The sequence below is a fragment of the Sinocyclocheilus grahami genome, unplaced genomic scaffold (assembly GCF_001515645.1).
Source record: "Sinocyclocheilus grahami isolate Dianchi unplaced genomic scaffold, SAMN03320097.WGS_v1.1 scaffold516.1, whole genome shotgun sequence".
Lineage (NCBI taxonomy): Eukaryota > Metazoa > Chordata > Actinopteri > Cypriniformes > Cyprinidae > Sinocyclocheilus > Sinocyclocheilus grahami.
In genome coordinates this window covers 709,755-725,371 of record NW_015505695.1, presented here as the reverse complement: position 1 = coordinate 725,371, position 15,617 = coordinate 709,755, and the positions used below count along the sequence as shown (strand labels likewise).

Here is a 15,617-nt window from a genome sequence, read left to right as displayed (position 1 = left end):
AGCTCTTGTGGGAGCTCCGTTTTGAGGAGAAGTATCGGAGAAGTAGAATCTTTCTCAGCAGCCTTTTTTGTTGAAGATGTATGGGAGACGGTGTTAGAACTCTCTCTGGGCAGCGCAGGGTGTCATTGGTGGCTGGAAAGATGAATGTTTTAAAGTGTCTTTTCCAATTGCTTTCCCTAAATCATCTCTATGAGGCTAAAGATGGGAGAAATGTACGGCAAGCACCAACTCCACTAGTTGCGAAGTTTAATTGGACGTGTTTCTGTGCTCTCCGTGCTTCGCTGGCTACATACTGTACTTCGCTATCAATTTGCATATGTTAAATACGGGACTGCTTTGCTGTTTGTCTAGTTATTTTTATAGCTGGAAGGGATTTTTTGTGTGATTATGTGCGGCCGAGATGTTGTTTTTGTCCCTGAAAGCTGTTCTAAAGATTTTCCGTATCAACAGAGTCTGATTAGCGAGACTCCCACACAGGTTTCACGTCTTGGTGCTATTCCCATTTCTCTCTCCAGGTTTGGGCCAGTAATTTTCTTCCCAACGAAGCGGCGCTGGCGGAGCGCTGTCAGAGAGACTTCCTGCAGAAGCACGGAGAGCCTTTGCTGGTTCAGTATGCTCGAATGGAGGCACAAGCACAGGTAAATCACCCACATAAGACACAGTTCAAAGCGCTCAGCAGTCTGTCAGCATTAAAACTCCCTATAGATAGTTTGTAAAAGCTCTCACCACCACAGTGTGAGTGCTTCTGACAGCCCTGCTGAGGGAAAAACAGCATAAACCAGTCTAAGGTGGTTTTCTGGCCTTGGCTGGCCACCGAGCTGGTTATAAGTGGTTTTGGGGACTTTTCAGCTGGTAGGCCTGAAGTCAGACCTTTTAGGACCCGTTTGAGACGTGTATACTAGTACTTAGTGATACTCCACCTAGGGCTGAGCGATAAAACAACATCATATTGAATTGTATGACGACTTGAACACATGAACTTCATCTCCAGAGCTTCTCAGACAGTCACTTCTCAAGCTTTTCACCATTTAATTTGAGAAAAACTAGTGTTAAATACACGCTAAAGCTGAAAGTAAAACTATAAGACCTTCACAACAAACTGTCAAAATAAAAGTCTGGTTTAACTTGAAGAAATTATGACAGAAATGCATTACTATAGTGTACTAAAATGTAATTCTCAAGTAATAATAATTATTTTTTAATAATAATATATATATATTTTTTACTTGACCTTTAGGGGAAAACAAAAAGATTGATCTTGTACAAGTGCAGGTGGGTCAGTGACAATGTTTTTATTATAAGACTTTAATTTGTACTTACAATTACTTTAATTGTAGTTACATTTTAGTAATTTTGTTGAACTTGTCATTATTATTATTATTATTATTATATGATTCAGAATTTTTATTTATAAGTTTTAGTTACTGTAGTACTTAAAGTTAAAATTAAATGAGAAATGTTACCTTGGCAAGTAGTTGAAATAAATTAAGTTGACTTTTTTATTGATTTATTTTTTAATTAGTTTTAGTTTATTTAATTTTAATAATTATAGTACTGAAGGGTAACATTAAATGAGAAATGTTACCTTGGGAACTAGGTAAAATAAAATATTTAATTCATTTTAAATGTCAAAAATTCATTTAAAAATCATTAACGAGTATTTTAAATAATAATAATAATTATTATTATTATTAATGTTTTAGTTTTGGTTTAACTGTAATAACCCTGCAAGAAAAAGAAAAGGATGAATCTTTTCAAAATCTGCTTTCATATGTATGTGACAAGTTCTTCATGTTGGTTTCATGTGATTTTGAAAAAAGAAAAAGTATACTATTTTCAAGAACAGTTTACATTTTATGACTCTAAAAATGTCATATGGTGTAACTATCAAGTAAAAAGTAAAGACATTTTCATAATTTGAATACATGCGAGTGTACACATCTTAATCATTTATTTATCAAAACAATTAAAAATATATATATTTCAAGGCAAAGAGAATTTATACTAACATTCTGCAGTATTAATTCAAAAACAGTTTATATTAAATGGATAGTTCAGTTGGTTCCCATTGACTTGCATAGTGTTTTTATTATATATATATATATACATTGCCTTGTCATTATCTGATATTTTAAGAGACTTTAGAGCCATGAGGGCCTGCAGTGGTCCTTGCTATGAAATTATTTCCTGTTTTATTTTATTTTTTTCTGCATGTTTCTGTATACTAGTTGCACCACGCAACCTTGATTTGGTGGACAAACATTTTTAAATATGTTTTAATAATGTTTTGACAAAACTTCGACACTTTTTTTTTTTCTTTTTTAGAAAACAAAAGTTCATAAAATTACAGCAAACTGCTCAGTAAGGTTTAATCATTTGTAAAGGATTTCATTAACTAATTTTTTTTAATCATGGAATGGGGAGTTTTTTTTAACCCTGATATTTCTTACTCACAAAAAATATATAAAAAAAACATAAACCATGTTCTTCATAGAAGAGGTGTATTCAAGTGCTTGTTTGTATAAATTGCATTTTTAAGTGTTTTTGAATAAATACATAGATCCATACCAAAAAGAATAAGATATACCCTCCTTCTCCTTGTTTATAGTATATTTTGTCTAATTTGATCATGCTTTTATCTTGTGTAATGTATTATTCTCAAATGTGTTTAGCACGTTTAACCATGTTTAAATCCGTTCTGCTGAAATTCAGTGCCAAAAATGCAGGAAAACTCCACAGATTCTGTCTAGGCCCGTCTATTACTGTCTGCCATAACAAGTCATCCTTTCTTGTTTGCTTGTTTGTGTTCTCTCTTGATTGCAACACCCCCTTGTAAAGTGTGCTGCCTGTTCACCCACTGCATGCTTTACAAGGGGGCATTGGAGCATTAGCATACGCAGCTGAATCTCTAGCACGCTGCTGTGTGTCTCTGTGTGTGTCACCTGGGCCCTGATCATTATATTGCGCTGGGCAGAATGCTGATGGCATGCCGAATCAGCAGGCAAGAGCTGAGCGCACACGGCCCAATCCGCTGTTCTCGCACTTCAGCGCAATCTGCTAGCCAAGCATGCAACGCAACGAGAAAAAGCTTTCATTAGCATAATGAGGCAGACATAATACTGAACTTGGTTAAATCATAAGTAATCACGAAAGAGAGTGGGGGGATGAGTAGAAAGTGAGAGTAAAAGACGGACAATAAGATTAACAGTGATGTGTTGTTTAGTATGCTAAAATGGTTTTGTTTGTTACTAACAGCATTTTAACACTTGTGGCTGCATTATATGGAACATGACAGTTCATAGTATTACATTCCACTTTAAACATTTTTATTAAAATCAATAAATGTAATGGATTTTTAACAAACTAAATATTTATTTATTTGTTTGTTTGTTTTGTTAACATTATGTTCAGGGTTTGAAACGAACACCTGCCAACCTGCCAAATGCGGGTAAAAATCAGATGTGGCCAATTTGGTGGGTTTCTTATATATTATGTTCACTAATTAATTTCTTGGGCAAGTTCATTTAAGCCAAATCTGTGCAGATTTAGCGCAAATACTGAACTTGTGAGTCATCATCAACACGATTTCTAATTGCGGAGCATCTGCGCATATCTAGCTTACTTGAACACACCTGACAAATAATGACGTGGCAGGCACGCTGGTTTCCTTTGCATTGAAGCAATAACGAAGAGTAGAAAAATGACTGAAGACTCACTCCGTGTCTATGCCAGACGCGAGCGGCGCAACAAAATACAATAGAAGCCAATTATGATCAGTGATGCTGTCTACACTGAAAACTCATCTCTTTCGACGCTACTTGACTTCATCCTAAATATATATATATTTTTAAACTTGGGTGCTGGTTAACAAGATATTTTTAAAGATATAATTAAAAAAATATGCAAATCAAGTTAATTTCACGAACAAATCTGTCGAAGAGCTCACCAACGTGGATGAGAGGATATATCGCCATCACATATATGGGGGCCATCACGATCACTTTCTGGGGGGGGGGGCTATAAAATTAGAAATTAAATTGAAAAGCATATTCAGCAGTAAAATGAACTAATATTACCAATACCAAGATCTACAAAAGGTTAACAGAGTGCTGTCTTGTCAATCAATTACAAAAATAATTAAATAATCACACATTTTTCTGTAATCTTGATTAATCGCATATTTATAAATTTATATTGTCATAATTTCACATTGAACTTCCAAATTAATGTAGAAACAACATAAATATAGTATATTTTAAATATGTGTTTAATGGCATCTTTTTTACTAAGTAGCCTATTATTAATGAAGTACCGATACCAATACTGCTACTGGAGTCTCTATTATAATTGAAAGCCATTATTTTTAACATTTAATAGGCTCTGAAATATATGACAACTTTTAATTCAAGTGATTTTAAAACAATCTTCACAAAAACTATAAATTGTATATGCATAAACTATATTGGTTAATTTTTATTCAAGCTACAAAAGTTAATCAGCGACTAGAGCAGTCGAGTGATTTCTCTATTTCTTTTGTTCTTTGATTTTCATCAATGACAGACTTTAGCAAGCCTCACTTTAAAAGCAGTGCTGTCTCTTTAAAACCTGACACACATGACGGAGATCTGACTAGTGATGGGAAGTTCGGGTCATTTTACCGACTCGGACCTTTGAGTCTCATTCAGCAAAATGAACTAATCTTTTTTCGAGTCATTTCGTTCATTTTAGCAAAATATAATTAAAATGTTACGTGTTACTTCCCTAATACGTCTACTACTTTCTATTTAGTATTCTCTTTCCGGCTCAGACTGCATTGGTTAAACTTATGGGGCTGTCACGTGATGAACGAATGACTCGGAAAAACCCGAAGACTCGAAACAGGTGAACTACTTGACTAATTCCAGTACAGAACCTATATGATGTTGCGCATGCGCGACTGAACGAATCACTCCCCGAGACGACTCGTTCTTCCCGAGTCACATTAAAGATTCGTTCAAAATGAACGAATCGTTCAAGAATGACCCAACACTAGATCTGACACACATCCAATTTTCTCCCAACTCTTTACGGTCATTTAAGACTTTGAAACTCAGTTAAGTCTCTTAAGTCAGAGGTAACTCGCCAAAACTGCGCATTTTGACATAATTGTGTGTTTTTGTCAGTTGAAGCACTACTGGCAGTCCGTCTGAAGTGTCTCAGCGAATGTGTACAGCCGAATGCGCAGCCTTTCAAACTATACTTCATTTGATAATAATTTTCGTCCAGTGTTTGTGCTATTTCTTTCCAGAAGTTATGACCAATAACACTGTCTTTATACTCTGTTAAACTAGAGTTGTGGATATCTCATAACTCCCTCATAAACGCTTGTTAACGCTGCCGTCTAGTGATGTTGCGGTCTCCGTAGATTGTTGTTGTTGTTGCGTCTCTTTCTTTTCTTTTTCGGATGGCCCAGGCCAGTGTTGCCACCTTGTGGACAACAATTCAAGGCATATATGCGACCTGCGCGTACTTCTCCCTCGGGCCAGATGAAGATGATTGGCGGGCCGGATTTGGCCCCCAGGCCGCCAGTTGAATAGCCTTGCTTTAGCATATTCAGACCAAACTGAAAAACCCTGCCTTCAGAAGATACATTCCAAGGTAGGAAGGCATCAAGGCATGTCCGAATCCAGCTTTACTTCCTGTTTCCTGAGATACCCTCATCTGATTGATTTTTGATGGCAGCATAGATGTATCCTTCGGCTGCCTTTAATATCCCACAATCCTATGCATTACATTCTGTGACAGTTGAGTTAAAAAAATAAATAAAGATGAATGTTGCATTTGGTCAGTTTATGTGTAAATGTATATTTCTTACCAACCTTTTCCTCTTTTTATGCTACTTCTAGCGATAAATCAGTATTATAGTAATTAAAGGGGTCATATGATGCGATTTCAAGTTTTCCTTTCTCTTTGGAGTGTTACAAGCTGGCCATGAATAGATAAGATCCCTAAAGTTGCAAAGACTAAAGTCTCAAACCCAAAGAGATATTCTTTATAAAAGTTAAGACTCATCCACGCCCTCCTAAAACGCCTCGTTCTAACACGCCCCCACATGTCTACAATGCCGTCTGTGGCACAAAGGCTGTTTCTATAAAGTGGGGCAATTCCAACTTTGCAAGGTCAGTCTGGCGCTTATGACTCACAGCCTGTAAGTATGTTTTCATATTTAAAGGATTTGCCCCTGATGATTCAAACGCAAGTTTTGAGCAGTGTAAAGTAGCGCTTGTTGTTTGTCATTTCTCCGATCACAAATGCAGACATGGTTTAATGTTTACGCGGCGTGATATTCAACACAATGTGTAAAAAGACAGTATAAGTCATTATAATCAGTAATTATGTCCCCACTGGATGCAACAAATGCCTCGTTTGTAATGGGTTTTAATGTTTTTGTCTCGTCGCGCCGGGACACGGCATAACATTTCCGTCACATTCTTGAGGTATTCGGCCAATCACAACGCACTGGATAGCTGGCCAATCACAGCACACCTAGCTTTTCAGAATGATGAGCTTTGTAAAAGTCGACGCGTTTCAGAAAGGCGGGGCATAGAGGAGCAACAATAATGTACAGTATGTGGACAATAATGCGTTTTTTAAACCTTAAACCACATAAACACATTTCAGTACACCAAATACACAAAATAATGTTCTTTTTAGCAAGGTCATATGACCATTGCCTCAGAAGCCTGTTCCAAATTAATTTGTGAGGGGCCTACGTGTGCAAACGTTGCCTGCAAAGTCATTGCCTGATAAGGCAACGAGGCAACAAGTCAGCAGCCCAAGCTTTCGGATGCAGTCTTGGTGTGCGTTATGACAGCCGTGGTCTTAGGTTGCCTGCACAGTTTCAGCACAGGGCCACCTAGTGGTCAGGAGATGTGAAAAAATGGCAATATTTGCTTATAACTTCTGAATGGTTTTGCCAAAAATCACAAGACTGATCTCTTTACATTTGGAGCGCTCTTTAGATTCGGTGTGACATTACAAGTCAAACGATATCAGATTTTCCCATGTCAGCCATTTTGGTGGTCGGCCATTTTAAATTTTGTCATAAAATTATATATTTTACAAATGCAGTTGCACACCATTACAAAACTTGGTATGTGTCTTCGGCACTATGCCCTGAAGGTACTCAAAATGTTTAGTGGCAGCGCCACCTTGTGGTCAAAATTGTAATGGAAAGAAAAAACAAATAATTTTGCCTATTGTCATGAAACCTGTCTTGATAGATTCCTTGGGTCATGCCGAGAACATCGATATCAATTATGCCATTATTGGACAAACTTCCTGTCTCCTGTCTGCTTGATTTCTGTTCAAAATACCTACTTTTTCAAACTCCTCCTAGACCATTGTTCCAATTTCCGGCAAAAATTGGCATCAAAAAATTTACCGCATTAACAAATTTGATGGCATGATACAAAAGTGCATCTGAGGCTGTCTCTCTGCAGAGCTTTGACATATTGACACCAAACTTTATGTGTATCATTGTCACCTCACACTGGCCACACCACATCAATTTGGTAACAGTTCCACCTATTGCTCAAAAGTGATAAACCATTAATATAAAGCCATTAACCATTATTTATGCAATTAAAAAATGCGAATAGCTTATAAACAGTTTTTTCTCTTGTCATATGAATGGTTTTCTTAGATTCCTTGGATTACAGAACAAATTATGGATTACAGAACCAGTTATGCCATAATCATCTGTTCTACGATTTACTTAGGCTTACGATGCTTTTAAGAAATGCAGTCCAGGAATGTTCAAAATATTGTGTCCTACTTTAAACATTTTAATTAAAACAAATAACTTCAGTTTATTTTAACATTATTATTATTATTATTATTATTATTATTATTATTATTAGTGATTTAGTCATTTGGTAAGGTTATCGTGAAGTTTAGGTACTTGCTTACTACTTCAGAATCTGTAATATCAGACCAGTGATTTGTTCTGTCAGATATTTCCCAGTGCTCACTCCATCAGTCAAGCTTCATGCATTCTCCTTATTCTGGACTACATTCTCCTTGCATTCATCTGTACATGATGGAGATGCGTCTTTATAGCTCAGGCTACTCCTGAATTCCCTCGGCTCAAATGCAAAGCCCTCGTGAAAATTATGAGTACTGTGATGAAATTTTAAAAACGCCAATTGTGAGTGAAGACTGCATTAGCAGTCTTATTGCATGAACCTCTCAAAAACATGTCCAACTCATATTTCACCATCACATCTAAAGAAGGAAAATAAAGCCTATTTTGAATTTGCATTGTGACATTCAATTACTAAAATTAAGCATATTTTCTTCCCAAATTATCATACTGTAATTGTGAAATATTATTAATTGTATTATTATTAATTAATATTGTTAATACTTTTTAATTAAATAATGACAGTACAACTAGTATCATAGTATTATTACCACATACAGTACACTACTGTTCTTTTAAAATATAAATAAATAAATATATTGCTTAAAAACTGTTTTAAACATTGATAATAATAAAAAATGTTTCTTGAGAAGCAAATATCAGCATATCAGAATGATTTCTGAAGGATCGTGTGACACTGAAGACTGGAGTAATGATGCTGAAAATTCATCTTTGATCACGGGAATAAATTACATTTTACAATATATTCAGATAGAAAATTGATTGAAAAAATATTTTAAACAAATATTTTTTAAAAATAGTAATATTTTACAATTTTTTTAAGCATAAAGTCTTCCTTCAAAAAAGTGTACATTTACTATGGTATTCCAAACTACACAAACAAACACAATAACCCCATGGTACATTTTCTGGTGCACAATAATTTGACATATTCATTGCATCATAACAAGCCGTTTCCACATGAATGTGTCCGGCGCTGCTGAATTCAGCCGTCATTGTGTTAATTTTGCTCCATTCTTACCATTAAATGCTGTTCCATTGTATTATAATACGCTGGATATATTCCATCTTGGTTTGGTTTGCTGCCTGTTCTAGGTGAGAAATCTCTCGTTGTCACGAGCGTATCGGAGCAAATGGCGATGACTTATCTCGTTCGCACCACGGGGCTTCCCTCCCCAACCTGGGATTTCCTATTATCACGGAGCAGCTCTGGCTGACAGGGCCTCCATTTAGTCTCTCATGTCCCGGCGGCGGGGGGTCAGGAAAAATGTGCTGGCCAGCTGGAGGCCAAAATCACCATGCTGTTCCTGTGCTTTGGCCTGATGTCCTGTGAATCGCTAATGCTCTCTGGCTCTTCTTTTCGAGGCTCGTGTGTCTGAAAATGGAACTTTTGCCAAATATAAATATGATTCAGGCATTGTGAATAAAACCTAATGAGAATTTCAATTACTGTAAACAGAATAGTGTCTGACAATCTGGGTCTGGGTGATTTATACCTCAGGGTGTACAATAAGCTGTGTGTAGATGGCTAACAACAATCTGTCTGTGACGATCGTCACGTCCTGCATACAAAACAAGACAAATTAGGTTAGATTCACACATTACTCTGATGAGCGTGTGAGGTCTGTTTTTCCCATAAGTCTTTAGTCTCACATAACCAGACTTTTGACTATTGGCTCAAAGTCTGTTGCACGTTGTTGTTTACTGGGCTAAGTTATAGATAATTCTGAGAAAAAAACCACAACATTGATATGACATACTCAAGGATATCTTGTTTTCTTGCAAATACCTCAAGCTAAATTCATGAATAATGCTGGTTCATTCCTACCAGTGGTGCTATTGTTAATTAAAACTAAAAGTATTAAAAATAGTATTTGTTAAAGTGACATAAAACTGAAACAAATCAAAATATTAAATGGAAACCTTTAAAAAAGAAAAAGAAAGACAGAAACTAAAACAAAAGTTGAAGGAAATAAAACAAGTTGAAGGCTTAAATTAAAACTAAAATAAGAATAAAAAATAAATGAAAGCAAAATGGAAATATAAAAAAATGACATGCTAAATGCACATGCTAAAACTGAACTAAAGCTGAAATACAAAAATAAAAGTCAAATTCAAAATATTATAAAAATAGGATGGTATAAAAATAATGCTTTTAAATTATTTTTATACAATTTTAAAAAAGCGAAAGATTTATTCGTTTTATTTTATCACACTGTTATATTATAATTAAGTGAATATAAGGTTGAATTTTAAATAATTTCAACACTTTTCTAACATTAAAAACAATTTGTTAAGAAACTTGTTTATAATATATATATTTCTTAAAAAAAAAACATTTTAAGTCAGGCAATGACCCGACTAATTCCTCCTCAGAAGAGTTTTTGATAGCAGCAGTTATTAGCAGCTTTTGAGGACTGTGTTGGTGGATGCATCTGAGCAATGCTTACCATCAAATGGATGCTGGCCACTCACTGTTTATGATGGTGGCCTTATGCCTGGACATAGTTTGACCTTCTTCTTGCTTGTCCACATGCACCTGACCTCTGTAGAAGTCTTTGGATCTTCCGCAGCTTTGACTACTTTAAAGTTCCCTCACAATCTCAATAATTTATTTGCAAGTAATAAGGCCAGACTCCTGAAGCCTATTTTTCACACTTGGCTTTCATTTTTTTCCTGACGTCCCATTGATATTGAATCCCAGCGATTTTCTTTTGATCTTACCTCAAGTCATGACCGCAACTCTGTGAACTTTGGCTACACTGCCTACTAGACAGGATAAAGACGCTCAGCTCAGGAAGGCTGGAATTTGGCTACATTTTCAATTTCAGCTCTTGGCAAACCCACAAGCCTGTGAGGAGAAGAGGAACCCTGCTAGGCAAGGCCAGTTTCCATTTAGATTGGGTTTTTCTGTTGCTAACAGAAAGCAAGAGTTCAAACCCTATTTGACAGGAGATGGGGAGCGGGCAGGGCTGAAAGACAGGGGCATGCTGGGAACTTTTGCTGTCTATTGTGTCTCTATCAGTGTGGGAACTGCAATGATCTGTCACTAATCTTGAAAGAAGAATGGCTGAACCATTGGTTTTTAAAGGGGACATGTTGCGAGGAACCGAATTTTCCTTGATCTTGAGTTTCAAGAGCTTGATGTACTAATAAAAAATATACTAGAAGTTTCAAAAAGTTCTGAATGTTCCTCCAAAACGGAATTTTATGGAAAATAAGCAGCAAAAATAGCTTCCCAACTAGGCGTTTGTGATGTCACAGTTGCGCTGTTCTTGACTCTGTGTAGAAGATTCTTCCAAAAGAACGTTAGAAATCTTTAACTTAACAAGTTTGAAAAAGTTATTACACAGTCCAGAAAGAACATTTATGGAAACTAAGCTGCAAAAATATAGCTTCTTATCTGGGCATTCAAGATGTCACAGTTGCGCTGTTCTTTGCGAACCTTCCACTCTGCAAATTCTTCCAAAAGAACGTTAGAAATGTTTAACATTTAACAAGTTTCAAAAAGTTCTTCCACAGTCCAGAAAGAACATTTACGGAATCTAAACTGCAAAAATAAATAAATTATTTTTTCAGTTTATTTAAACTTTTATCAGTTTATTTCTAGAAAGAACACTGTTCCTGAATGTGTGTAGGAACTTCTATTCTGCAGATTCTTCTGAAAGATCCCAACGCAACATGAGCTATAGAAGTTTCCCACTGACCAAAAAGAACATTTATGGAAACTAAGCAACAAAAACATGTGAACTCCTAAACTTCTGGAAGCTTATGACATAATAGTAATGCTGTCCCTGACCGTGTGTAGAACCTTCTGATTCTTCTGAAAGATCCCAACAAAGAAATGTCCTTTTTAATAATTAACAATGTTCAAAACCTTTTGAGGAAAACATTCCAAGATTTTTCTCCATATAGTGGACTTCAATGATTCCTAACGGGTTGAAGGTCCAAATCGCAGTTTCAAAGGGCTCTAATTACACATTACATGTACTTACTATTATAATAACAATTAATTATGCATAATTACATGCAAGTAACCCTAAGACAAACCTAATCCTAACCCTACCCATATAGTAAATACATGTATAGTTAATTAATATTACTTAGTACTTACATGCATAATTAAACTGTAACAAGGACGCCTTAAAATAAAGTGTAACCCAAATGTTCATCTTGCACTAGCTCTGCAATGTGCATGCACATCTTCATACATTGCAAAATCACATTGTAAAAGTCACACGAGGTTAGTTCGTCATCTGTGCACTCAGGTTTGAAAAGGTAGGGTAGGGCGGAAAACTCCCTCATTTTCTCCTCCAACTTCAAAATCGTCCGACATCGTTGTTTTACCTTTTTTGTAAAGGGCGTTTATAATTACATGCAAGTAACCCTAAGACAAACCTAATCCTAACCCTACCCATATAGTAAATACATGTATAGTTAATTAATATTACTTAGTACTTACATGCATAATTAAACTGTAACAAGGACACCTTAAAATAAAGTGTAACCCAAATGTTCATCTTGCACTAGCTCTGCAATGTGCATGCACATCTTCATACATTGCAAAATCACATTGTAAAAGTCACACGAGGTTAGTTCGTCATCTGTGCACTCAGGTTTGAAAAGGTAGGGTAGGGCGGAAAACTCCCTCATTTTCTCCTCCAACTTCAAAATCGTCCGACATCGTTGTTTTACCTTTTTTGTAAAGGGCGTTTGACTTTCTTTGCATGTTCGCTTTGTAAACACTGGGTCGGTACTTCTGCCTACGTCACACGTGACCTTTCCAACATGACTACATAATGCGTGAGGTTGAGCTAGTGCAGGACGAGTATTTGTGGATAAAAAGTAGATATTTTTTATTTTTTAGAAAATGACCGATAATTTCACTAGACAAGACCCTTATTTCTTTGGCTGGGATTGTGTAGAGCCCTTTGAAGCTGCATTGAAACTGCAATTTGGACCTTCAACCTGTTGGACACCATGGAAGTCCACTATATGGAGGAAAATCCTGGAATGTTTTCCATTTGTGTTTCTGTTTTTATGTAGAGACTTCCACACTGCAGATTCTTCTGAAAGATGCCAACATTAGAAATGAGCCACAAAAGTTCATTTTTAACAGTCAACAGTCTGATCTTAACCATTTATTTGACACATTTAGCAATCTGTTCTGTGATCCTGTCTCAATGTCATGAAGCTTTTACTAAAGGATGGGGCAATTTGTCACAGCCTACAATGTGGTTTCTGTGACACCAACATCACCAACTGTAATTAAGTAATGACTTCAAACTGCGTTTTCAAGCTCTTCACCCATCATTGTTCGGCAGGTAGTGACACCTCAAGCTCACGCTAACCTAAAATTGACATGGCAGACATCGAATTGAATTGAAATTGGATCAGACAAACAGAACAGTGTTTTTAAAGTGCCAGTGATTTTGGGAAGCCATTCTATACCTCTCTTTGCACATTAGATTGGGAAAAAATACCAATAGAGAAATTACATCCCCTTTATCATTGACTTCTAAAATGTGTGACCACAGTTCTTCAGGTGGTTTTGAAATCCATGAAGTGTTCTTTTGAATAGACCTGGACTGCTTCTGTGAGGGTGTGCACATCTCTTGAAGATCAGATGTAGAATTCCATTACGAATACACTTGAAAACATAGGAGATAATTTTAAAGCTGTGACATTTCAAAATTATTTTTTGGCGTACAGCTTCTTTTAAACAGTATGAATACCAGATCTCACCATCAAAATGGTTGGTAGAGATGAATAAGAGTTTAGTAAAGGGCAATATCAATGCAAAGAGTATGAGTTGCACATGCAAAGTGATTTAGCAATCCTGTCATCTGCAAATTAATAAGATGGTCACATAGTTTGTGTTTGTTAAAATCAGTTCCCTATCGATACTTCACTCGTACTGTGTCTTGCTTAAGACTCTAAGGGGAAAAAGACGCGGATAAAGTCCCCTTCCTCGACTCTCCGGTCTCCCCCTCTGGCCTGTTTGGACCTGTGGTCGAAGGGTTCGCAGAGCGCTTCACTGCTGCACAGAAGTCGTCCCAGGCAATGCGACACTTCAGCTCTGCAGCTGCCGCCAGTCGCCCCAAGACGGCGCAGACTCAGCAGCCCGCGAAGCCTTCCTCATCTGCTGCACCGCCGGTCCCTAAGCCTGAGCCCCGGCATCGCTCCCGCTCGGGCTAGACGCTACCCGTTCCCTAAGCACCAAGGACCCCGGCCCAAGGTAGTGCTGGACCCGGCGCCTCTGGCGTCAACCTGATCCACGGGACAGGAAGAGGAGGGGGCAAAGTCTCGCCAATCGCCAGACAAAAGCCTCTTTTGTGCCTCCCAGCACCCCGTTCACTTCCAAATGCTGATGGGATTGTGTTTGTGGTAAATACTGTTGTGAACCCCGGGCCCGTTCAATTAGCGCCCGCACAACTCACCGCTGTTATAGCGAGAAAAATAAAACACAAACATTTTCAAAAAGAGAGCAAATTTCCTCTTCCACATTTCACGAGCGTTGGTGGCATGGTGGCCTGTTGCTCAAACCAACCCAACCCCTTGCCACGCGGGCCGAGGCCTGGCGGGTTCTGGGGATAATTGAACGAGGTTATTCATTGCAATTCGCTCGAAGGCGTGGTCTCCACCTCGGTTCAGAGCAAGTATGCACATGTCCTACGCGCCGAGGTGATGAATTTACTAGCGAAGGGAGCCATAGAAATGGTTCCCCAAGCTCAGAGCGAGTCAGGCTTGTACAGCCGTTATTTCCTTATCCCCAAAAAGGATGGCGGCCTAAGGCCCATCCTAGAACTCAGACACCTGAACTGCGCCCTCATAACACGGCCATTCAGGATGATTACATTGAAGCAGATCCTCTCGCAAGTGTGCCCAGGGGACTGGTTCTTTTCGCTGCTGGATCTGAAAGATGCCTACCTTCACATCCAGATAGCCCCCCACCACAGGCGGTTCCTGAGATTCGCCTTCGAGGGAGTGGCATATCAGTACACGGTCCTTCCCTTCGGACTGTCCCTAGCTCCCTGCACTTTTACGAAGTGCATGGATGCGGCTCTTTCCCTGCTGAGACAGATGGGAATACGCATCCTGAATCATCTCGATGACTGGCTCATCCTCGCCCAGTCAGAGAACGAGCTAGTATCCCACAGATCCTTAATCCTCAGCCACTTGCAGCGCCTGGGACTCAGGGTCAACTTTGCCAAGAGCGCGCTGTCTCCCAGCCAACGGATATCGTTCCTGGGAACAGTTCTTGACTCAGCCCGAATGAGGATGGTAGTCGTGCCAGATCGTGCACTGGCTATTTAGCAGCTCAAGGCCTCATTCGAAATTGGAGCCCTTCGCCCTCTCAAGGCGTTTCAGAAGATGTTGGGCCTCATGGCCTCTGCGTCTCCAGTACTTCAGCTGGGCCTGCTTTGCATGCGCCCCTTCAGTACTGGGTGATCTGCAGGTGCTCTCGGTGAGTCCTACCTGCCTCGAATTCGGGCCCAATGACTCAAGGGTTGTCCTGAAGCCGAGGCATGGTTATGTACCTAAAGTGCTCTCAACTCCGTTCAGAGCACAGGTCATAGCTCTTTCGGCACTTTCTCCTTTCGGAGCAGGACCAAGAGCTAAATCTGCTCTTCCCCGTCAGGGCATTGAGGATATACATTGAGCGTTCCACCCCGTTCAGACGGTCGGATCA

The 15,617-nt window shown here is 38.3% G+C and overlaps 1 protein-coding gene across 1 annotated transcript in view; it reads left to right on the top strand.

Annotated features, from left to right (window-relative positions):
- The window catches only part of LOC107554847 (galactose-1-phosphate uridylyltransferase-like), a 119,334-nt gene that overhangs the window by 34,225 nt on the left and 69,492 nt on the right, over window positions 1-15,617 (top strand). Inside the window, exon 5 of the mRNA XM_016237486.1 lies at window positions 516-638. Coding sequence (XP_016092972.1) covers window positions 516-638 — 123 coding nt within the window. The remainder of the gene's footprint in view (window positions 1-515; window positions 639-15,617) is intronic.